Source organism: Nycticebus coucang, chromosome 4 (assembly GCF_027406575.1).
Source record: "Nycticebus coucang isolate mNycCou1 chromosome 4, mNycCou1.pri, whole genome shotgun sequence".
Taxonomy (NCBI): Eukaryota; Metazoa; Chordata; class Mammalia; order Primates; family Lorisidae; genus Nycticebus; species Nycticebus coucang.
The window spans coordinates 103,388,605-103,412,923 of NC_069783.1; the positions used below are offsets into that span (position 1 = coordinate 103,388,605).

Here is a 24,319-nt window from a genome sequence, read left to right on the forward strand (position 1 = left end):
TTAATGAAGTCCCATTTGTTTATTTTTGTTGTTGCAATTGCCAGGGCAGTCGTCTTCATGAAGTCTTTCCCTGTTGTATAATTCTTTTGTTTTCAATTTCATGTAATTCTGCTCTGATTTTGGTTATTTCTTTTCTTCTGCTGCGTTTGGGGTTGAAGTGTTCTTTTTTCTCCAGTTGCTTGAGATGTTCCATTAAGTTATTGACTTCCTCTCTTTCCATTCTCTTGAGGAAGGCTTGCAGTGCTGTAAATTTCCCCCTTAGGCATGTCTTTGCAGTATCCGAGAGGTTCTGGTAATTCGTGTCTTGATTGTTGTTTTGTTCCAAAAATATGGTGATTTCCTTCTTAATCTCGTCTGTAACCCATGTATCCTTCAGCATAAGGTTGTTTAGCTTCCATGTTTTTGTATGGGGATGGAGGTTCCTGTTGTTATTTAGTTCAACTTTTATTCCATGAAGGTCTGAGAAGATGCAAGGAATAATTTCTATTGTTTTGAATTTGCTGAGGTTAGATTTGTGGCCTAGGATGTGGTTGGTTTTGGAGTATGTTCCGTGGGCTGATGAGAAGAATGTGTATTCAGTTTTTTTGGGGTGAAATGTTCTGTAGATGGCATTTAAGTCCAGATGTTGAATGGTTGAGCTTAAATTTAAAATTTCTTTGCTTAGCTTCTTTTTGGAGGATCTATCCAGGACTGCTAAAGGGGTGTTAAAATCTCCAACTACTATGGAAGTGAAGGAAATCAAGTTGCTCATGTCTGTTAGAGTTTCTCTTATAAATTGAGGTGCGTTGTGGTTGGGTGCATAAATATTAATAATTGATATCTCATCATATTGAGTATTACCTTTAACAAATATGAAGTGTCCATCCTTATCCTTAATTGTTTTGGTTGGTTTAAATCCTGTTGCGTCTGCGAACAGGATTGCAACACCTTTTTTTTCCTGCTTTCCATTTGTCTGGAATATAGATGACCATCCCTTCACCTTTCTTTTAATGTAAGATGCGATTCTTGGATTCAGCAGATATCTGGCTTGCGTTTTTGTATCCAGTCTGCCAACCTATGCCTCTTTAGAGGACAGTTTAAGCCATTCACATTAATTGAGAGTATTGATAAGCCTTTCGAGAGACCGGCGTACATTTTTTTTTTTTTTTATTGTTGGGGATTCATTGAGGGTACAATAAGCCAGGTTACACTGATTGCAATTGTTAGGTAAAGTCCCTCTTGCAATCATGTCTTGCCCCCATAAAGTGTGACACACACCAAGGCCCCACCCCCCTCCCTCCGTCCCTCTTTCTGCTTGTGACTGTGGAAGTTGGAATTTGATCAAAAACTTTTTAGGTGGGTTTACTTTTGTGGTGGAGGATTACGCTTGTCTTTATGGAGGATAGGTCTGAGAATGTCTTGGAGAGCTGGTTTAGTTGTGGCAAATTTCTTCAACGTGAATGTCGTTGAAGTATTTAATTTCTCCATCATAAATGAAGCTCAGTTTAGCTGGGTACAGGATCCTGGGTTGAAAGTTATTTTGTTTTAGGAGATTAAAAGTTGACGACCATCCTCTTATAGCTTGAAAGGTTTCAGCAGAGAGATCTGCATTTATTTTGATATTCTTCCCCTTGTAGGTAATGGTTTTCTTTCGTCTGGCAGCTTTCAGAATTTTCTCCTTCATATTAACTTTAGTGAAATTGATTATGATGTGTCTGGGGTATGTCTTATTTGGGTTGAGTTGTGCTGGAGTTCTGAAACTGTCTGCTATCTGAATTTTGGAATCTCTTGGCATCTCTGGAAAGTTCTCCTTCATAATCTCATGGAGAAGAGACTCTGTGCCTTGTGAAGCCACTTCGTTACTTTCAGGGATCCCTGTAAGACGAATATTGGTTTTCTTCAAATTATCTGAGAGCTCTCTGAGGGAGTGGTCTGTTTTTGCTCTCCATTTCTATTCTTCTTTGAAGGTTTGGGAGCGTTCGAAAGCTTTGTGTTCAATGTCAGAAATCCTTTCTTCTGCTTGCTCCATTCTGTTACTGAGGGATTCTACTGTGTTTCTCAGATCTTTGAGGGATGCAACTTTTTGTCTCAATGTGTTGAAATCTTTGGTCATTTGGTCTTCGAATCCGTTGAATTCTTGAGATAACTTTTGGAATTCTGATTCGATCTTATTTGCTATCCAGATCCTGAATTCAATTTCTGACATCTCAGCTATTTGTTTCTGCATGGGATCTTGTGCTGTTTCTGCCCCATTGATCCTTGGGGGAGTTGATCTACTCTGATAATTCATATTGTCAGAGTTTTTCTGTTGATTTTGCCTCATGATTGTTTTTCACCATTGCCTCTGGCTGTCCTCAGAGTTGTGGAGGTCTTGGTCTCTCCAAGATTAGACCTCAGCGGAATCACTCTATTGTTGCTGGATCTTTGTAGGGAGTGACCCTGTGTAGTTCCTTTGGGGCTGCTCTAGCTAGGGATTTCTGGTTGTGGAAGCAGCTCTGGTTTGTGACACACCCGGATCCAGCAACAGGGCTGGGGGTGGTGCGCATGGTTCTGGGAGTGCCAGGTGCCCAGTGACTTTGGCACAGAGATCCCAAGGCTCCAGCAGTCTCTGGCCAGGAGAAGAGCTCTGCGCAGAGGCAGGAACGGCTCCAAAGGGCACGCAGCTACCAGAGTCCCTGTCCAGATGAACGGGCTAGTGTGGAAGCTGGGAGGACACAGGAGGGAGGTTGGGGGTTTTGTGGCTCCTGCAGTTCCTGGTCAGGGAATATGGAGTCCTGGTGGGTGCAGGTCACCAGTCGGGGGTCGCTGCACAGCTCTTATGGAGGTCGGGGCGGCGCCAAGCCCAGGAGTTTGAGGTTGCTATGAGCTATGACATCACGGTACTCTACCCAGGGCAACAGCCCAAGTCTCCAGTGTGCCACAACTGTCTCACTCTGCCCCTAAGGATTAAGGCTGTAAGAAGGCAGCTCAGTCCCTGCCTTTAGGCTGCTAATCAGTAGGTTACTTTGACCTGCCCAATCCTTGCTCTGAGACCCTGAGGGCGGAGCTTGCCGGGGCAGTTCTTTCACAAGGGCTTCCTGCGCCCAGCTCAGTGGCTCAGTCTGGGGCCCCAGACAATGCCCAAAGTTCTCCACACTCCTGCTCAAGCCCTCCCCAAGGCAGTTCAACTGAGTGCCAAGTCCAGGAACACCGAAACAGTTCACAGGTAAGGCCTTTCTGGTTTGCAGTCTCATTGCTGCTTGTTCTTACGGTTGCGGTGTGATTAGGTCGATTGAACACACGCAACCACTTGCCAGTTTTCCACTGTTTTTGTCCTCTTCTTGGGGTCCATTAATCCCTTGCTAGCTCCCTGTATCCTCAGAGGGATGATTATAGGTAGATCCCACCAGCCGGAGATGCCTGGAGTCTTGTCTCCCCAGAGTCGCTGTTCCCAGTTGCAGGGAAGCTGTTACTCTGCCGCCATCTTTAATCTCTCCTCCTGTTTCAGGATTTTTTAATTCACATTTTTTAAGAGATGATTTTGTATTTTTTTTTTGTTGTTTTTGTAGTTTTCTGTTTTGTACATTCTGTGGAGTGCAGTATTAGGGTTATGCTAATTACCGTGCTTGGCTTTCTTATCTTTCAGTGTTGTTTCTATTTTTAATCCATTTTGGTAGCATTTGTAGAAAAGTAATCCATTTCCTTGATTATTTCAAGTTTATCTCCATATGGCCATTCATTGTACAGTATTTCTTACTCTTGTAATGCCTTTCATGTATGTGATTATGGCACTACCTAAATTGGTCTTGTACAAGATGTTTGATGTTTGGAATAAATTTTATTGAAGGTACATACCTTAATTCACAATACTATTCTTCCCACTTAAATATTTACATTTTTTGGCAGCTCCTGTCACCTATGGGAACACATAGGTGTTCAAAATTACCTTCAGATATGATGTTATGGTGGAATTCATGGCCTTACTGATACTGTTTCTTTATTTTTGTTTTAATTTATTAAGTACCTTGAAATCAAAGGTAATAATGTCAAATAAGCTCAGCAATGCAGTGGATGTAATTATTCACTGAAAAAAAAAAAAACCCAAATAAAAATTGATATCTTAGGCTGCTTGTTCTTCAGTGTAACCTTTTAAAAGTACTATGTCAGTATTATGCTCAGAATGATGAAATGGGCAAGACTTAAAATTATCAGAAGGGAGCCATGCCTTACTAAGCCTTACTCACCCACACTCACTCCTCACTACTATTTGCCTTTCTTTTTATTTATTTATTTTTATTGTTAAATCGTAGCTATGTACATTAGTGCAATCAAGGGGAACAATGTGCTGGTTTCATATACAATCTGAAATAATCTCATCAAACTGTTCAACGTAGCCTTTATGGCATTTTGTTAGTTATTGTATGTAGACATTTGTGTTCTGCATTTAGTAAGTTCTGCCTGTACCCATTCTAAGATGCACCATAGGTGTGGCCCCACCAATTACCCTCCCTCCACCTTAACCTCCCCCCCCTTTTCCCTCACTTGGCCCTTTCCCCATATTTTTGTGCTGTAGTTCATAAGAAAGCTATAAATTAGCTTCTTAGTAGGGCTGAGTACATTGGATACTTTTTCTTCCATTCCTGAGATACTTTGCTAAGAAGACTATTTTCCAGCTCCATCCATGTAAACATGAAAGAGGTAAAGTCTCCATCTTTCTTTAAGGCTGCATAATATTCCACAGTATACATGTACCACAATTTGCTAGTCCATTTGTGGGTGGATGGGCACTTGGGCTTCTTCCATGACTTAGCAATTATGAATTGGGCTGCAATAAACATTCTGGTACAGATGTCTTTGTTATATTGTGATTTTTGGTCTTCTGGGTATAAACCTAGTAAAGGAATTATAGGATCAAATGGCAGGTCTATTTTTAGGTCTCTAAGTATTGTCCAAACATCCTTCCAAAACTAACGTACTAGTATACATTCCCACCAGCAGCGTAGAAGTGTGCCCTTTCCTCCACATCCATGCCAACATCTCTGGTTTTGGGATTTTGTTATGTGGGCTACTCTTACTGGGGTTAGGTGATATCTCAAAGTAGTTTTGATTTGTATTTCTCTGATGATTAAGGATGATGAGCTTTTTTTCATTTGTTTGTAGATCGTGCGTCTGTCTTCTTTAGAGAAGGACTCTTCAAGTCCTTTGCCCACCCTGAGATGGGATCATTTCTTCTTTTCTTGCTAATACATTTGAGTTCTCTGGGGATTCTGGTTATTAAACCTTTATTGGAGGTAAAACCTACAAATATTTTCTCCCTTTCTGAGGGCTGTCTGCTTGCTTTACTTACTGTGTTCTTGGCTTTGCAGAAGCTTTTTAGTTTGATCAGGTCCCAGTAATGTATTTTTGATACTGCTTCAATTGCCTGGGGAGTCCTCCTCATAAAATATTCACCCAGGCCGATTCCTTCAAGAGTTTTCCCTGCACTTTCTTTAAGTATTTTTATAGTTTCGTGTCTTAAGTTTAAATCTTTTATCCAGTGAGAGTCTATCTTAGTTAATGGTGAAAGGTGTGGGTCTAGTTTCAGTCTTTCACAGATCTCCAGCCAGTTCACCCAGTACCATTTGTTAAAAATGGAATCTTTTCCCCACTGAATGTTTTTAATTGGCTTGTCAAAGATCAAATAATGGTAATTAGCTGGATTCATCTCTTGGTTCTCTGTTCTGTTCTAGACATCTACTTCTCTGTTTTTGTGCCAGTACCATGCTGTTTTGATTTATAGTACAGTCTCAAGTCTGTTAGCGTGATTCCTCCTGCTTTGTTTTTATTGTTGAGTAATGTTTTGGCTATTCGAGGTTTTTTCTGATTCCATATAAAACGAAGTATTATTTTTTCAAGATCTTTAAAATATGAGAACAGAGGTTTAATAGGAATTGCATTAAAATTATATATTGCTTTGGGCAGTATGGACATTTTAACAATGTTGATTCTTCCCAGCCATGAGCATGGTATGTTTTTCCATTTGTTAACATCTTCAGCTCTTTTCTTAAAGTTTCATAGATCTCTTTATAGAGATCTTTCACGTCCTTCGTTAGGTATACTCCCAAATATTTCATCTTCTTTGGCACTACTGTGAAGGGAATAGAGTCCTTGACTGTTTTTTTGGCTTGGTTGTTTTTGGTATATATAAAGGCTATAGATTTATGAGTGTTGATTTTGTAGCCTGAGACATTGCTGTATTCCTTGATCACTTGTAAGTTTTGTAGTAGAATCCCTAGTGTTTTTCAGGTATGCGATCATATCATCTGCGAAGAGTAAAAGTTTGATCTCCTCTGACCCTATGTGAATACCGTTAATTGCCTTGTCTTCCCTAATTGCAATGGCTAAAACTTCCATTACAATGTTAAAGAGCAATGGAGACAATGGGCAACGTTGCCTGGTTCCTGATCTAAGTGGAAATAATTTCAATTTAACTCCATTCAGTACGATATTGGCTGTGGGTTTGCTGTAGATGGCCTCTATTAGTTTAAGAAATGTCACTTCTATACTGATTTTTTAAAGTGTTATGGTTATGAAGGGATGCTAGATATTATCAAAAGCTTTTTCTGCATCGATTGAGAGAATCATATGTTCTTTATTTTTAAGTTTGTTCATGTGCTGTATTACATTTATAGATTTACGTATGTGGAACCAGCCTTGAGATCCTGGGATAAATCGCACTTGGTCATGGTGTATAATTTTTTTGATGTGTCGTTGGATTCTGTTTGTTAGGATCTTACTGAGTATTTTAGCATGAATATTCATTAATGATATTGGTCTATAATTTTCTTTTTTGTTGGGTCTTTTTCTGGTTTGGGGATCAAGGTGATGTTTGATTCATAGAATATGTTGGGTAGTATACCTTCTTTTTCTATATTTTGGAAGAGGTTTAGTAGTATAGGTACTAGTTCTTGTTTAAAGGTTTGGTAGAATTCTAGCGTAAAGCCATCTGGTCCTGGGCTTTTCTTTTTAGGGAGATTTTCTATAGTTGATGCTATTTCAGAAGTTGATATAGGCCTGTTCAACATTTCCACTTCGTTCTGGCTAAGTCTTGTTAGGTGGCGTACTTCCAAGTATTGGTCGATTTCTTTCAGATTTTAATATTTCTGAGAGTAGAGTTTCTTGTAATATTCATTAAGGATTTTTTGAAGTTCTGCAGGGTCTGTTACTTCATCTTTATCATTTCTGATTGATGAAATTAGAGGTTTGCTCTTTTTTTCCTGGTAGGTTGGCCAAAAGTTTATCTATTTTATTGATCTTTTCAAAAAACCAGCTTTTGGATTTATTGATCTGTTGCATGATTCTTTTGTTTTCAATTTCATTTAATTCTGCTCTGATTTTGGTTATTTCTTTTCTTCTGCTGGGTTTGGGGTTGGAATGTTCTTTCTTCTCCAGTTGCTTGAGATGTCCCATTAAATTATTAACTTCCTCTCTTTCCGTTCTCTTGAGGAAGGCTTGCAGTGCTATAAATTTCCCTCTTAGGACTGCCTTTGCAGTATCCCAGAGGTTCTGATAATTCATGTCTTGATTGTTGTTTTGTTCCAAAAATTTGGTGATTTCCTTCTTAAGATGGTCTATAACCCATCTATCCTTCAGCATACGGTTGTTGAGCTTCCATGTTTTTGTGTGGGTATGCAGGTTGCTGTTGTTATTGAGTTCAACTTTTATTCCATGATGGTCTGAGAAGATGCAAGGAATAATTTCTATTTTTTTAAATTTTTGAGGTTATGTTTGTGACCTAGGATGTGGTCGATTTTGAAGTGTGTTCTGTGGGCTGATGAGAAGAATGTGTATTCAGTTTTGTTGGGATGAAATGTTCTGTAGATGTCTGTTAAATCCAATTGTTGAATGCTTAAGTCTAAAATTTCTTTGCTTAGCTTCTTTTTGGAGGATCTAATCCAACTGCCAAAGGAGTGTTAAAATCTCTATTATGGTGCTGGAGGAAATTAAGTTGCTCATGTGTGTTAGAGTTTCTCTTATAAATTGAGGTGCATTCCGGTTGGGTGCATAAATATTAATAATTGAAATCTCATCATATTGAGTATTACCTTTAATAAGTATGAAGTGTCCATCCTTATCCTTCCTTATTTTTGTTGGTTTAAAGCCTATTGCATCTGCGAATAGGATTGCAACACCTGCTTTTTTCTCCTTTCCATTTGCCTGGAGTATAGATGATCATCCCTTCACCTTGAGTCTGTATTTTTCTTTCAATGTAAGATGAGATTCTAGTATGCAGCAGATATTGGGCTTGAGTTTTTGTATCCAGTCAGGGAACCTGTGCCTCTTTAGAGGACAATTTAACCATTCATATTAATTGAGCCTTTCAAGGGTTTGCTGGACATTTTTAAGACTTTTGTGACTGTGGAAGTTGGAATTGATCAAAATTTTCTTGGTGGGTTTACTTTTGTGGTGGAGGATTATGCTGGTCTTTATGGAGCATAGGTCTGAGAATATCCTGGAGAGCTGGTTTAGTTGTACCAAGTTTATTCAACATGTGAATGTCATTGAAGTATTTAATTTCTCCGTCATAAGTGAAACTCAGTTTAGCTGGGTACAGGATCCTGGGTTGAAAGTTATTTTGTTTTAGCAGATTAAAAGTCGATGACCATCCTCTTCTAACTTGAAAAGTTTCGGCAGAGAGATCTGCGTTTATTCTAATTTTATTCCCCTTGTAGGTGATGGTTTTCTTTCGTGTGGCTTTTTCAGAATTTTCTCCTTCATATTAATTTTAGTGAAATTGATTATGATGTGTCTGGGGGATGTCTTATTTGGGTTGAGTCATGCTGGAGTTCTGAAACTGTCTGCTATCTGAATTTCAGAATCTCTTGGCATGTCTGGAAAGTTGTTTCATAATCTCATGGAGAAGAGTCTCTGTGTCTTGTGAAGCCACTTCGTTGCTTTGGGATCTCTATAAGACGAATATTAATTTTCTTTGAATTATCCCAGAGCTCTCTAAGAGAGTGATCTGTTTTTGCCCTCCAGTTCTGTTCCTCTTTGAGAGTTTGAGAGCGTTCGAAAGCTGTCTTCAATGTCAGAATTCCTTTCTTCTCCTTGCTCCATTCTGTTACTGAGGGATTCTACTGTGTTTGTCAGATTTTGAGGGCTGCAACTTCTTTTCTCAATGTGTCAAAATCTTTGGTCATTTGGTCTTTGAATTGGTTGAATTCTTGAGATATCTTTTGTGTTACTGCTTGGAATTATAGTTTGATCTTATTTGCTGTCTAGATTCTGAATTCGATTTCTGACATCTCAGCTATTTGTTTATGGGATCTTGTGCTGTGTCTACCTCATTGATCCTTGGGGGAGTTGATCTACTCTGATTATTCATATTGCCAGAGTTTTTCTGTTGATTTCGCCTCATGATTGTTTTTTCACCGTTGCCTCTGGCTGTACTCAGAGTTGGGGATGTGTTTCTCTGAGATTAGACCCCAGAGGGATCACTCTATTGTTGCTGGATCTTTGTACAGAGTGGCCCTGTGTAGCTCCTCTGGGGTTGCCCGAGCCAGGGAGTTATGACTGTGGGAGCAGCTCCATAGTGTGACACACCTGGATCCAGCCTTGGCATCCAGCAACAGGGCGGGAGGTGGTGCGCATGGTTCTGGGAGTGCCTGGCACCGTGTGACTTGGCTCAGAGAGCCCAAGGCTCTAGCAGTCTCTGGCTAGGGGATCGGCTCTGTGCAGAGGCAGGAAGGGCTCCGGAGGGTGCGCGGCTACCAGAGTCCCTGGCCAGATGAGTGGGCGGTGTATAGAAAGGGAGGGTACAGGAGGGAGGACGCAGGGTTGTGGGGCTCCCAGAGTTCCTGGTCAGGGTGTGCGGAGGCCCAGTGGGCGCGGATCGCAAATCACAGCGCAGCTCTTTCGGAGGTCCCGGCGGGCGCCCTATTTGCCTTTGTTGTTTCTTTTCTATTTTTGTTTTTTTTTAAAAACAGAGTCTCAGTATGTCGCCCTTGGTAGAGTACCTTGGCGTCCCATCTCACAGCTCCTTCAAACTCTTCAGCTTAAGTTGATTCCCTTGCCTTAGCCTCCCAGGTAGCTGGGACTACAACACCCAATGGCCAGGTATTTTTTTGTTGTTGTTGTAGTTGTCTTTGTTGTTTGGCAGGCCTTGGCTGGGTTCAAACCCACCAGCTCAGGGGTATGTGGCTGGTTCTCTAGCCACTGAATAACAGGTGCCCAGCCTTTTCTTTTTTTTTTCAAGACATTGTTGTATACTCTGTTGCCCAGGCTAGAATGTCATGGCATCTCCCTGGTTCACAGCAAACTGAAACTCCTGGGTTCAAAGCAATCCTCTTGCCTCAGTGTCCAGAGTATTTGGTACTACAAGTACCACAAATGTTTCTATTTTTAGTAGACAGAAGGTCTTTCTCTTGCTCAGGGTGGTCTCCAATTCCTGAGCTTAAGGGATCCTCCCATCTTGGCCTTCCAGAGTGCTAGGATTGTAGACATGAACCAAGGTGCCTGGCCTAGTTGTCATTCTTAACAAGATTATACGTTAGAAAAGCTTGTATTTCATTTTCAAACACTCTCACTTTGTTATGTTCTTATTTTTGGCAGGAGTTTGTTCCTTTTATTTTTTTGTTTTTGTAGAGACAGAGTCTCACTTTATGGCCCTCGGTAGAGTACCGTGGCCTCACACAGCTCACAGCAACCTCCAACTCCTGGGCTTAAGCGATTCTCTTGCCTCAGCCTCCGGAGTAGCTGGGACTACAGGTGCCTGCCACAACGCCCGGCTATTTTTTGGTTGCAGTTTGGCCGGAGCTGGGTTTGAACCCACCACCCTCGGTATATGGGGCCGGCGCCTTACCCACTGAGCCATAGGCGCCGCCCAGTTTGTGTCCTTTTAAAGGAAGCAGCTTTTGATTTTATCAGTTCTACTTTTGTTTTTATTTAGCTTTTAATTTTGTTATTTTTGTTAAATTTCTTGTAGGTAGAATGCTTACTTTAGATTGTGTTTGTTCCGAATAATATTTGAAAGTATAAGTGCTCTGCAGTTTTGTTTGTGTCTTTTAGGTTTTCATAGGGAATCTTTGTACTTGCAGATTTCAGATGATTTAGTTTCAATCTTGTTTCTTCTGTGATTAGTGAAGCTTATAGGGTTTAAGAGTTTCAGAATGTGGATTTTTTTTTTTTTTTTTTAATGTGTACCTCTGTACCTGGCTTTACATGGTCTTTTGGGTCTTTAAACTTGTCTTGATTACTTTTAAGCTCAGAGTCACCTCTCGTGGCCTTCCATCATACTATTTGTGTGGTGTTTGCCTTTTTATCTCTTTTGTTTTCTTTTATTCCTTTGGGGCTTTTTTTTTTTTTTTTCTTTTGAGACAGAGCCTCAAGCTGTTGCCCTGAATAGAGTGCTATGACATCACAGCTCACAGCAACCTCCAACTCCTGGGCTCAAGTGATTCTCCTGCTTGAGTGGCTAGGACTGCAGGCACCCATCACAATGCTGGCTTTTTTTTTTTTTTTGCATTTATGGCCGCGGTGGGGCTTGAACCCGCCACCCCTAGTGTATGGGGCTGGTGCCCTACTCCTTGAGCGACAGGCGTTGCCCTCGCTTATTTTTTTTGGTTGCAGCCGTCGTCGTTTGGCGGGCCTGGGCTGGATTTGAATCCACTAACTCAGGTGTATGTGGCTGGCGCCTTAGTGGCTTGAGCCACAGGCTCTGAGCCTGTTCCTTTGTGTTTAATGTTCACTGTTTTCCTGAAAATTCTGTGCATACAGATCTGTTGAGTATTCCATGTATGCTGTGTAATATATCTTATGCAAGCAAAACTATGCCCCCCTTTGACACAGCTTGCCGTTTCCTCACATTGGTTCAGACTTTTTAATGGTTTTACAAAACACAGAACCCTCCTACATACTCTTACCTAGAATTGTTATTTTGTAATTCATACTGATTGTTCAAATGTATACTTTTTATACTTTGTAAAGTAAATTTTCTCTTCTGGTCTTTTTAAGGAAGTAGTTTTCAGCTCTTGGTTTTCTCTTCAAATTATCCAGGAGCCCTTTTTAAAAGAGTAACTGTATTGACATTTCTGAGTGTGAGACCCAGACACTGGTAATTTACAAATTAATTGTTCTAATGCAAAACAAAGGCAGACAATTACTGTTTTAGAGGGATTTAAGAATTTTTGTGCCACATATCTCCTGGGGTTATTTGCAGTGCAAGATCCTGGGTATTTTTGAGCCCCAATTTTTCCTTCTTTCGTTTCTTTCTTTCTTTTTTTTTTTTTTTTTTTTTTTTGGAGAGAGTCTCAACCTGTTGCCCTGGGTAGAATGCCATGGCATCATAGCTCATAGCAACCTAAAACTTGGGCTTAAGTGATTCTCTTGCCTTAAACTTTCAAGTAGCTGGGAATACAGGTGCCCGCTGCGACACCCAGCTGTTTTTTGTTGCATTTGTCATTGTTGTTTTAACTGGCCCCAGCCAGGCTCCAATCCACCAGCCTCGGTGTATGTGTCCAGTGCCCTACCCACTGAGCTATGGGTGCCGCCCCATTTTTTCTCTTATCCTGATCATCAATTGCTACTTTCAGAAAGCCCCCATACAACCTGGGTTTGTGATTTACTTGTTCTCGGATCATTTCTTCTGTATGACCTTTTTTTGTCTTCTTTCTTTCCCTTTCTCTTTTTAATTTTTTTTTCTCCCTCTATTAAATCTTCATTAGAAGTTGATTTATTTATCTACATGTTCTTTCTTTAAGGTGCTGAGTTACCTTTTTGGTGCTCTGTGACATTTTCTCCTTCTTATTAGTCTTTAGCATAGATTACAGGGTTTTGATAAAAAGATAAAATACATGTTTCTTTCCTCTGAGGTAGTGGGGAATGTGGTAGGATGGGCCATGTAAATTAAGGTGGGGAATGGAGAACCTTTTAGTTCTCAGGATCTTTCAGAATGGAGGAGGTAGACCTTCACTGTTCTCTTACAGTAAAGTGGGAAGCCTAACCAATGTAGTATCCCCTGAAGAAAGGATGATTCAGAGACTTTCTCTGAAGGCTACTTACCAAACAACCTGGCCAACAAATCTAAATTCTAACACTAGCTTCTTTAGGAAGAAGATGAGGTATGGAAGTTGTAAACATGTGTTTAGGCTATTGTAGCTAGTTTGCAAGTAGCAGTTTTGGCTTGTTCAAGGACATTTTTATGTTCAAGTTATTTTTCGCATGTGATAAAAGGTTTTATGACAGAGATCACTTTTTAAAACTGAGCTAAGTTTTCAAAATTTTAGGTATAAACTTTCAAGAACCTACTTCATTAGTGGACAATCTTATGTAGTTTAGTATGAAGTTTATCTAAGACAGACAGTCTTATCTTTGTGACTGAGCAAAAACAGTACTAAATGTACTTTATGCTCACTACTGAGTTGAACTTGCCAGAATAATACAATTTTAAACATTTTTAATAGCTATATATGCATGTGGAAATTAGATGCATTGGTGAAATACTCTAACAGTAGGATAAAAAACTTACAAAAAAGATATTAATGTTTCAGAATAGTGGCAAAAAAAATAACAATGTTTAAATATCCTCACTTATCTACCAGATAAAAATTTTCAGTGGGCAAATACCGGGGCAACTGTGTTTGGAACACAATCAACCAGTAAAGTTGGTGAAGATGAAGATGGTAGTGATGAAGAAGTAGTTCATAATGAAGATATCCATTTTGAACCAATAGTGTCATTACCAGAGGTAAATATTAAGGAATGAAAATTTTACTAATAACTTATTTTTCATTTTAAGATTAAAGCTTATCCTGGCTTGATTGTAGGTATATTGTTAGCATTTGAGAATATTTACAATTTGAAATGGAAGCTCAATTTATTAGACATCAGCCATCATCAAGTATACATTGTCTAAAGTTTTCATATGAATGTTGCTTGGTAAATTTCCATATGCAATTTTTGGGAAAGTAATTGTTTTCATACATTGTAGAATATCATATTTGTTTTTATAACATAATAAACATTTTTGAAATCTCTTCTGTCCTGTAAGGAAGGCATTTAATTTCCAAAAAGAGAATGAAGGCTATGTAAAGGAAAAAAAATTTTTTTTTATTTTTTTAGGTAAAAATGGGGCATTTTAATAAAGAATATTCAGACACTGGGTTGGTCATCCAGAAAGGGTAACATTGAATCTATGACTCCTGTTACATACCAGTGCAAACTCCAAATGCATCAAAGTGGGTTTTTCCCCCTTTTTTTTAAAGAAAAGATTTTGAATGACAAATCAGTTTTTCACTGCCTCAACAAAATCAGATGTACTCCTAGCCCTAGGATATAATTTTCATAACACAGAAATTGTGTTAAAATCATCACAAAGAAAATGTTTTTTAAAGAATGTTGATCTTTGGACTTTGTTATGGAATTTATTATAAGCAGCTGCTTAAATAATTCTACATACTATTATAGGTAGAAGTAAAATCTGGAGAGGAAGATGAAGAAATTTTGTTTAAAGAAAGAGCCAAACTTTACAGATGGGATCGGGATGTCAATCAGTGGAAGGAGCGTGGTGTTGGAGATATAAAGATTCTTTGGCATACAATGAAGAATTACTATCGAATCCTAATGAGAAGAGACCAGGTCTTTAAAGTGTGTGCAAACCATGTTATTACCAAAACAATGGAATTAAAACCCTTAAATGTTTCAAATAATGCTTTAGTTTGGACTGCCTCAGATTATGCTGGTGAGTTTCTACATTTAGATGGTACTTTTCATATTGTGGACTTTACTAAAATCCATAACAAACATATGGAACAACTTATAACAGTTAATACAAAGGTCCTGTTTCTTTTTTCTTCAACAGATGGTGAAGCAAAAGTAGAACAACTTGCAGTGAGATTTAAAACTAAAGATGTGGCTGATTCTTTCAAGAAAAAATTTGAAGAATGTCAACAGAATTTATTGAAACTCCAGAAAGAGCATGTATCACTGGCAGCAGAATTATCAAGGGAGACCAACCCTGTGGTGTTTTTTGATATTAGCGCAGATGGTGAACCTCTAGGACGTATAACCATGGAACTATTTTCCAACATTGTTTCTCGAACTGCTGAGAACTTCAGAGCACTGTGCACTGGAGAGAAGGGCTTTGGTTTTAAGAACTCCATTTTTCACAGAGTAATTCCAGATTTTGTTTGTCAGGTAAGTATTAACTATGTATTACAATTGAAGTCTAGAAGAGTATACCAGATTAATTTGGGAAATTTGAGTGTTTTTCCCAGCCTCATCCTATAGTTCTTTCAAGATTTCTTTATAGTTGGTGTCAATAGCCCTTTGCCTACCCCTGTTGAAAACTTTCAGCCTAAAATAGTTTAAACTTTTAATACTTAAAACCTAATAGAATCTGAGTGGTAGGAAAAAGATCTTTTCATTTTTTATTTTTCTTTCCAAAAATACGTATTTCTTAGTTTTCAAACTGCATTCTTAACACGACTGGGTGTTATTTTAAAAAATTTATCCTGTAGTGATGAGTTCTGTGTATATTTCAGTATTTTATTCAGAATTCCTACTAATTGAAATCTTTTTCCAGGGGGGAGATATCACCAAACATGATGGAACAGGAGGAATGTCAATTTATGGAGACAAATTTGAAGATGAAAACTTTGATGTGAAACATACTGGTCCTGGGTTACTGTCCATGGCCAATCGAGGCCTGGATACCAATAATTCTCAGTTTTTTATAACACTGAAAAAAGCAGAACATTTGGACTTTAAGCATGTAGTGTTTGGGTTTGTTAAGGATGGCATGGATACTGTGAGAAAGATTGAATCTTTTGGTTCTCCTAAAGGGTCTGTTAGTAAAAGAATAAGTATCACAGAATGTGGACAGATATAAAATCATTGATTTTCATAGTAAATTTTTTCTGTATAAGCAGTTGAATTGAAACTTAGCTGTTAAAGGCAATGTGGTAATTATGTTCAGCTTTTGAAAATGGATGTTTCTGATGTATAAATGTAAAAATGCAGCTTATAGCTTTTGTCACTTTTTAATGTGTTATAATTGACCTTGCATGGTGTGAAATAAAAGTTTTAACACTGGCGTATTTCAGGTGTACTTGTGTTTATGTACTCCTGACATATTTGTATTACAGCGGAATAATATTGATCTTGTTAAAAGCAATAGACCTTCTCAAACTATTGAAGGAATATGATATATGCAATTTAAATTTTATTTCCTTTTAAGATATTTGGACTTCTGCATGGATGTACTTACCATTTAAATAAAGGGACCACAACTTGATAATTTTATTTTAGATTTGAATATAAATTTAGTAATCTTAACTTTTTGGTGTGTTCATTTATGCATACTGATTTTTGAATAGGTAGAGCAACAGAAGGTAGAGTTAACCAAAGTGCTCTTCTGTAATCTTTACACTCCTGTATAAGCTATAAGTTAATTTTTAATAGAGTATCTTTCTTTCTTAAAATATGTAGCATCCTGTGCCTTTTCAAAGGTATTAAATTAACTTTTACATTTTAAACAAGGTGACTCTTTTCCTTGGTTGTATTTGTGGGTTTTTGTTTTTTCCTTTTTAAACTTGTCTCTACTTGTCTCATCTGTCTCTACTACCTCAGGAACTACAGCTTGGTTCTGATAATAGATTTTGCATTTTTCCTTTAAGTTATTGTGATAAACTATGAATATTTTTAGAAAGTCTATACCATGGTCTTGGTTAAACATTTGCTTTATACTAGATTGTTGCAGTATCTTTTTCTGGTGAATTTTGTAGCAGAAATAGAGTGATAATTCATAAGAGCCATGACATGTAAAATAATTACTTGTGCATCTAGTTATTCATTCTAGTACTAGATGTAAGGACACAAAGTCAGTAAACTCAAACTACCGTGTAATTTTCTAAGTTTGATATACACGGAAAATTATTTGGAAATGGCTTGTGTCAAATGTTAGGTAAACTATTGAAGAAAAGAGGGTGTTCTTAAATGATCTACTCACTATAGGACTACAAAGAATCCAGTTAGGGAACAAAATTTTGTACATTCCAATAATGAATTTTGAATGTTTTCCACCTTCCTATGTTCTTTCCAGTGAAATTATGTCACTTTGTTTAGTGAGGAAAGACAGGTTTACTCATATAGAGTGTATCTTATAGTAAATGCTTGTTCAAATATCAGTCATACATGAGGGGAGGAAATGTCGTGTGTGAGTTATGAGTGATACAATATCATCACACAGTCCATTTGACCCCCAAACCATACTTGAAATCAACACATCCAGATGTGTTAGTTGAACCATGAAAAGAACATGGACTACATATGTGCACATTTAATACTGCAAATTGGTTTCTTTTGAGACCTATGTAATATAAATTGATGTAAAGTGTGTTATAACTTTTCAGCTGAGACAGTTGATGACTTTGTCAGGAGTTTTCAATAAATTCTTAAGTAAATGTAAGTGCTTTTACAGAGACTTTTTATAAATTTCTGTGCTATCCTAAAACATTAAAGTTATGAAATAGAATAGCAAAACTTTGACCAAAATTTTGACAAAATGACATGTAAACTGACTTTTCCATTAGTATTCCAAAGATGCTTAACCATGGCTTGTGGAATTTTTATAAGAAAGTCTTTGTGTCACATTTTGGGAAAGGACTTTGTGATTTCTCTTTGTTAATCACTGATGTGGTATAAACCCACAATATGTATTTTTTTTCCTTTTTTAAAAGATGACTGGATTTTATATTGTCTCATTAAAATCTGCTTAAAGATAGAATAAAGTAATTCATTATTTATACATTTTAAGTGGTACTTTATGGCAAAAAAGCATTATTTTAAATTTTCATATAACTAATTTGTTAAAAGTATTGATCTTACAACACTTGGGCATTTAGACAACTTTAAGAATAATCCATATTATTCCAAACGTGCAGTTTACAGACTTGCAGTTTACAGTTACAACTTAGATGAGTAAAGTATTACACCAGTACAGTTGAGTGAGACATTAAGTGGTGGTACAGTTGTCTCCCTCAGTGTCTGTTGAACATAGATTTTTAGGTTGGGACACCATGGCAATAAATATTGAGCACCTGCTAAATGCTAGGCAGTTGTAGGCACTGGGAAAAGCTGTACCCTCAATGAATCCCCAACAATAAAAAAAAATAAATAAATAAAGTAGGACTATTCAGATTATTTATTATTTCTTAATTAAAATAAAAAAATTATATCTTTCAAAAAAAAAACAATGAAGTTTTTTCAAGGACCTTAAATTTTAATTATTGTTGTTAATACCCTGTTAACCACATATGGAACATAGAGAAAGTAAGGAGGTAATCCTCTTTGCAATTTGTACACCCTAGCATTCCTTTTCTTAATGTTTTTCTTTTATATGACAGTTAACAAAATCCACATTTGATGAAAAGCCCGGTGTACTTTGGCAAGTGCAAATACCCCCAACTTGCATATTACATTCATTCAGTGCGAGCTGCCGCGGGGCTCTGCAGGCCGATTCAGGGCCTCTGCGCCTTCCGCTCGCATCTGGCCCAGGGACCGCCCGGCGGAGGGCGCTGGGAGCCAAGGGCCGGGTCGGCCGCCCGGCTTCCGTTGCACTCTTTAGGGTAGAGTCGGCGCCACTTGTTTTCCTACGTCTGGAACGTGAGAACAGGTGCCTATAGAGGCACTCAGCGAGGTATAGCCCGTGTCCGTAGTACGTAGCCCTAGGGGCCGGATCTACGTCATGACGCACGCGTGCAGCGCAAGCCCCGCTTCCACCGCGCCGAGCCGCGGGTTTGAACGCGGTTCCCGGGGTGACCGCGGCGGTCGCGGTGCGCCATGGACCGCAGGGTTGTCAAGCCGCCGGGGCAGGATTTCGTAGTGGAGCGTCTCAAAAGCCGCTACGGACTCAGGGGCAGCTGCCCCGGCGAGGTGAGGCCTCGAGGATGGCGGTCCGGGCCGCTTTGCGGGGCAGGAAGCAGCTGGGAGACCCAGCTCAATGGGGTTCTGTGGCCGCTGGGGTGTGGACGCCCGCAGGTGTCCATCGCCTGCACAGGAAAGCTTAATGTTATGCACAGCATGGTACGGCATTGTAGAAGTTGTGCAACTTGTACTTTGAAATGCGAGCGGAGTTTGGCAAAATGATGAGATTTCTTTTTCAGAGCATCTTAAATGATTTCAAAGTTAAAAGTTGCAGGAGTAAAAGGAAGAACTCCCTAGTATCCTTTACTTGAATTCACCAGTTTTCGCGCCATATTCGCTTTATCTTTCTCTCGCTCTCTATACACATCTCTCCACCACCCCCACCACCCCGATTATTTGAGGGCAATTTGCTGGCGTCATGCGTCTTTACTCCTAAATACGAATAATTCAGTGTGTTTTTCCTGAAAATAAGGACATTTTTTTTTTATAAGGACAGTAGTATTTTTAGGAAATTAAGCCCTGGTACAATGATATTGAGTAATCTATAGTTCATGTTTAAATTTTGCTAATTATCTCAATAATGTCCTTTGTAGTAAAATTTTTTCCTGGTGCATAACCAGTTCAAGAGTGAGCCATTCATTTGGTTGTCTCTTTTGTTGCCTTCAATCTGGAAGAGATACCTTTGTTTTTAGTAACATTAGTAGTTTTAAAAAGTGTAAGATAATTATTTATTAGAAGGTCCATCAGTGTGGGTTTGCCTGATGGATACCTCGATTAGATTCTGGTGGTGCGTTTTTGGCAGGAATGGGAAATGAGTGATGTGTGGACAGTTCTGATGAATCAAGAGGTACATGATGTTGGTTTGTCTCATTATTGGTGGTGTTAACTTTGGTCACTTGGTTAAGGTGGTGTCTACCACATTTCTTCACCATAACCTTTGCCTTTGTAATTAATATGTAATTTGTGGGGAAATAAATTGAGACAGTAATTGATTCTTAGAATACAAATTAAATATGTCTTTTTTTTCTAGTATGAATTTTCAAATTTTCATCAGGCTGAGTATAAGAGATCTCTAACCTCCCTAGGTAAGCCATTAGAGTATTTTGTACAAACAGGGGCTTTAACAAGTTTAATTTGAGAGGTTTTTGAAAAAATATTGTTTAGACTTATAATCAGTGCCAAATCTTGTGATACTGAGCTTTCTTTTATCCTGGTAATAAGCTAATAGTAATGATGATTCTGGGAGTAAATGTATTAAGATATTTTTGGAAATCCAATTGAATTACTTGTTTTGGTATTTTAAATTATAGTATGTCAGCCTTGATGATGTTAAACATTAAATTATATTGAGTAAGCAAGACAGTGATCATGGAAGTTGGAACCTGCTAAGGAGTGTGTAACAACTCACCTGCTGGCAAAAAAATAAAAACACCCCTCTCCCCTCACAAAAGAACTTTATGTTGGGTAAAGAAAGCTAATGGGTATTTTTATTTTTAGGTACAAACTTTCCTAAGTTATTAGGATATTACCTATTACATTAGAGAAGAAATTTATCAAAGAATGTACTTGAAAAAAATTAGGATTGGAGAGCTTGTAATGTCATGTGGTGATCTGTAGCTAACATGTATATCTGTTAATATGTATTAACTTCTAGCCTATTAACTTATTAATGCTTCTTAGGTGATGTTGTTACTACCCTGTTTCCCTGAAAATAAGACAGTGTCTTATTTTAAGGTGTGCTCCCAAAGATGTGCTAGGTCTTATTTTCAGGGGATATCTTACCTTTCCTGTAAGTAGGTCTTATTTTCGGAGGATGTCTTATTTTCGGGGAAACAGGGTAGTAAGTAGTAATCATTAATGTTTGGGAGAATTGTAGCAGAAACTGTATGTTTTTAAATGTTCATCAGATGTGGCAGTTTTTTTCCCTAAACTATTTCACTTTGAATTTTTGAATCATTTATTCATGTTTACTTTGATGAATTATACTATCTAATTGGATAAGCTGGTATAATTATCTTTAACAACTTGATTTGAAAAACACTCTTCTGAAACATACCTTCAGAATGAAAAAAAATTCCAGATATTACTGAGTCCATTATATTAAACAATCTTAAAGTAAAATTGTATTTTAGTTTGAAATTTGCCCCCAAATTTCCAATCTTCCAAAATATAACTAAAAATTTTAGGTACATTTATTTATTTATTTTTTTGAGACAGAGCCTCAAGCTGTCGCCCTGGGTAGAGTGCTGTGGCATGACAGCTCACAGCAACCTCCAACCCCGGCTTCAGCTGATTCTCTTGCCTCAGCCTCCCAAGTAGCTGGGACTACAGGCACCCACCACAACACCCATCTATTTTTTGGTTGCAGCCATCGTTGTTGTTTGGCGGGCCCAGGCTGGATTTGAACCTGCGAGCTCAGATGTATGCAGCTGGCACCTTAGCCACTTGAGCCACAGGTGCCAAGCCATATTTATTTATTTTTCAGACAGCATCTTAATGCCATTGCCCTGAGTAGAATGCTATGGCATTGTAGTGCACAGCAACCTCGGACTCTTTGGGCTTGAGCAATTCTCTTGCCTCTGCCTTCTGAGTAGCTGGGACTACAGATGTTCACCACAACGCCAGGCTAGTTTTTCTATTTTTAGTAGAGACAGGATCTCTATCTTGCCTATGCTGGCCTTCAACACCTGAGCTCAAGCAGTTCACCCACCTTGGCCTTCTGGAATGCTAGGATTACAGGTGTGACCAACTTGTCTAGCTATAGTTACATTTAAATTATCATTAAATTTCTGAGAGAGTAAAAATGACTATTAGAGAAGGGTTTATACATTTTTTTTTTTTTTTGAGACAGTTTCACTTTGTCACCCTCGGTACAGTGCTATGGTGTCATAGCTCACAGCAACCTCAAACTCTTGGGCTCAAGTGATTCTCTTGCCTCAGCCTCCATAGTAGCTGGGAGTATAGGTACCCACCTCAGTGCCTGGCTATTTTTAGAAGCAGGTCTTGTGCTTGCTCAGGCTGGTCTGGAACCTGTGAGCCATCTGCCTGGGCCTCTCAGAGTGCTACAGGCGTAAGCCACTGTGCCTGGCCAGATTTATACATTTAAAAGTACTTCAAATCTCGTCACAGAAATTGTCCTTTTCTTGTTATTTACTGAATTTAATTATAGGCTAAAAGTTTGTTAAGTATTTGAGGACCAAAAATGTATCATGTTTAAATAGAAAGACTGGATTCTGTATTTTAGTCTAGGTTCTGAATTTGTAAGTTATACATTAGCTGGCTGTGTTATTTGGAAAAAGTCACATAGTTTTTCTGATCCTTAGGTTAGGTTCCTAACCTGCATAATAGAGTTAAAAGCACCTATTCTGCTCACAGGGTTATTGCTAGGATCAAATAAAATAATGGATGGAAAAGCATTTTGTAATCAGTAAAGTGCTAAATAAATAGAAGGTTTGGTATTTGTTTTTTCTGTTTACATTAGGCAGATACACAGATAAAAAATCATTCAGTAAATTTTCTGTCTTCCTATAGGAGCCTAGAATGAAATACTTAGTGTAGTGTATAAATACTTAGATTGTAGTGTATAATCTCTGGTGTTTTCTTTTTTGTTGACAGATGATTCAGATATCTATTCATCTGGAGATAAAGTTGTTTCATCATTAAGATGTTATTCTGATGAAAGCAAGCATCATAGAACACCTTTTTGCAGTTCCTTCAAGCACTTAAATATGAATTGGTAAAGTTAGTTGAATCCTTACTGTTGCTATCCCCTCAGTATCTCAAGAAATTGAGAAAGAGAAAAGGGCAGATTGTGTATGTGTTTGCTTTTGCCTAAGAGGAAGTATGAACAGCCTGCTAAATTGTTGAAAAGACTCAACTTACTAATTTTTCCTGAGAATCTCTGTGATAAAAGCATAGGCTTAGTATTATGTGTGGTGGCAAAATGGAAAGTTAAACTGTTTACACAATGTAAAAGGTGATAAATTTTTTTTTGTTGTTGCAGTTTGCCTGGGTCCAGGGTTTGAACCCTCCACCCTCGGTATATGGGGCTGGCGCCCTACTCACTGAGCCACAGGCGCCACCCCAGTGATGAATTATTTTTATGGTTATTCATTAAGGATGCAAATGAAGGGCGGCGCCTGTGGCTCAAGGAGTAGGGCGCCGGTCCCATATGCCAGAGGTGGCGGGTTCAAACCTAGCCCCGGCCAAAAACCACAAAAAAAAAAAAGGATGCAAATGAAAACTCTGCTTTTTTTTTTTTAATTAGAGGAATAAAGGAACTAAGACAAAAAACTGTGAGCTGGGTGCAGTGGCTCACATCTATGGTCCTAGCGCTTTGGGAGACTGAGGTGGGAGGATTGCTTGAGGCAAAGAGTTTGATACCAGCCTGGGATACATAGTAAGATCCACATCTCTACATAAAATGAAAAAAAAATTATCTGAGTATGGTGGAACATGCCTATAGTCCCACCTACTTGATAGTATCAAGCAGAAGGATCACTTGAGCCCAAGAATTGGAAACTGCAGTGAGCTATCATCATGCTACTGTCTTCCAGTCTGTTCTCCATACCCTGTCTCTTAAAAAAAAAAAAAAGAAAATCACGATACAGCTTTCTTATGCAGCATCATTTAATTCGGCGTCTGTTCTGTCAGGTAGTTTTGTAAACACTATATTGTAGGTATTTGAGAGAGAGATTAAAAGAAGACAGTCTAGGTAAATAGTAAGTACAAAATATTTATGATGCAGTGCTGGACTAAAAGAAGTTGCATTTCTTAGGGAAGATAGTATTTATAGTATTTACTACAGATAAAAACAGTGTAAAAACATTGGAAGCCAAGGAAAAATAAAATTTTAAAGTGAATATAATTTAATCCCAAAAATGTATGGCAGAAGGAAATGCTGTAAGTTGTTGAGAAGGAGTAAACATTTTGAAATAATGTAAAATCATAGAAATGTGTACATATATGAAATAAAATATTAAGATAATCATGGAGAGAGAAAAAAATTATCCCTGAAATATCTGTATGTTATTTATGTAATTGATATTTGGGAGCTTAAATCTGTTAATACAATTAGCCTCTTGTCTTAAATGAGTTAAACCATGTAAAGCACTTGGAACAGTACTGGGTACATAATAAAGCACTCAAATGTTAGCTGTTATTGTTATCATTATTATTATTTCTATCTTGTTTGGTATTCACAAAATTATCTAGTCAAGCAAGTTTTAAGATTTGGACATGATGGCTTGGTGCCGTAGCTCAGTGGTTAGGGCGCCAGTCACATACACCGAGGCTGGATGGGTTGGAACCCTGCTTGGGCCTGCTCAACAATAACAGCTGCAACAACAACAACAACAAAAAATAGTGGGGCGTTGTGGCAGGCATCTGTAGCCCCAGCTACTCGGGAGGCTGAGACAAGAATCGCTTAAGCCCAAGAGTTTGAGGTTGCTGTGAGCTGTGA

General features: G+C 38.3%; 2 protein-coding genes across 8 annotated transcripts in view; both read left to right on the forward strand.

Moving 5' to 3' along the window:
• Nucleotides 1–16,031, forward strand: part of LOC128582998 (E3 SUMO-protein ligase RanBP2-like) — a 99,991-nt gene extending 83,960 nt beyond the window's left edge. For all 4 annotated transcript variants that reach the window (XM_053586773.1, XM_053586774.1, XM_053586776.1 and 1 more), the window contains 4 exons: nucleotides 13,536–13,681; nucleotides 14,401–14,674; nucleotides 14,795–15,129; nucleotides 15,518–16,031. In XM_053586773.1, the coding sequence (XP_053442748.1) occupies nucleotides 13,536–13,681; nucleotides 14,401–14,674; nucleotides 14,795–15,129; nucleotides 15,518–15,823 (1,061 nt within the window). In that variant the 3' untranslated portion in view covers nucleotides 15,824–16,031. The remainder of the gene's footprint in view (nucleotides 1–13,535; nucleotides 13,682–14,400; nucleotides 14,675–14,794; nucleotides 15,130–15,517) is intronic.
• Nucleotides 16,032–18,713: 2,682 nt separating this feature from the next.
• Nucleotides 18,714–24,319, forward strand: part of CCDC138 (coiled-coil domain containing 138) — a 171,823-nt gene continuing 166,217 nt past the window's right edge. For 2 of the 4 annotated variants that reach the window (XM_053589055.1, XM_053589056.1), the window contains exons 1-3: nucleotides 18,714–18,867; nucleotides 19,889–19,943; nucleotides 22,474–22,594. In XM_053589055.1, coding sequence (XP_053445030.1) covers nucleotides 18,775–18,867; nucleotides 19,889–19,943; nucleotides 22,474–22,594 — 269 coding nt within the window. In that variant the 5' untranslated portion in view covers nucleotides 18,714–18,774. The remainder of the gene's footprint in view (nucleotides 18,868–19,888; nucleotides 19,944–22,473; nucleotides 22,595–24,319) is intronic. The other 2 variants (XM_053589058.1, XM_053589057.1) reach the window with 2 other exon arrangements.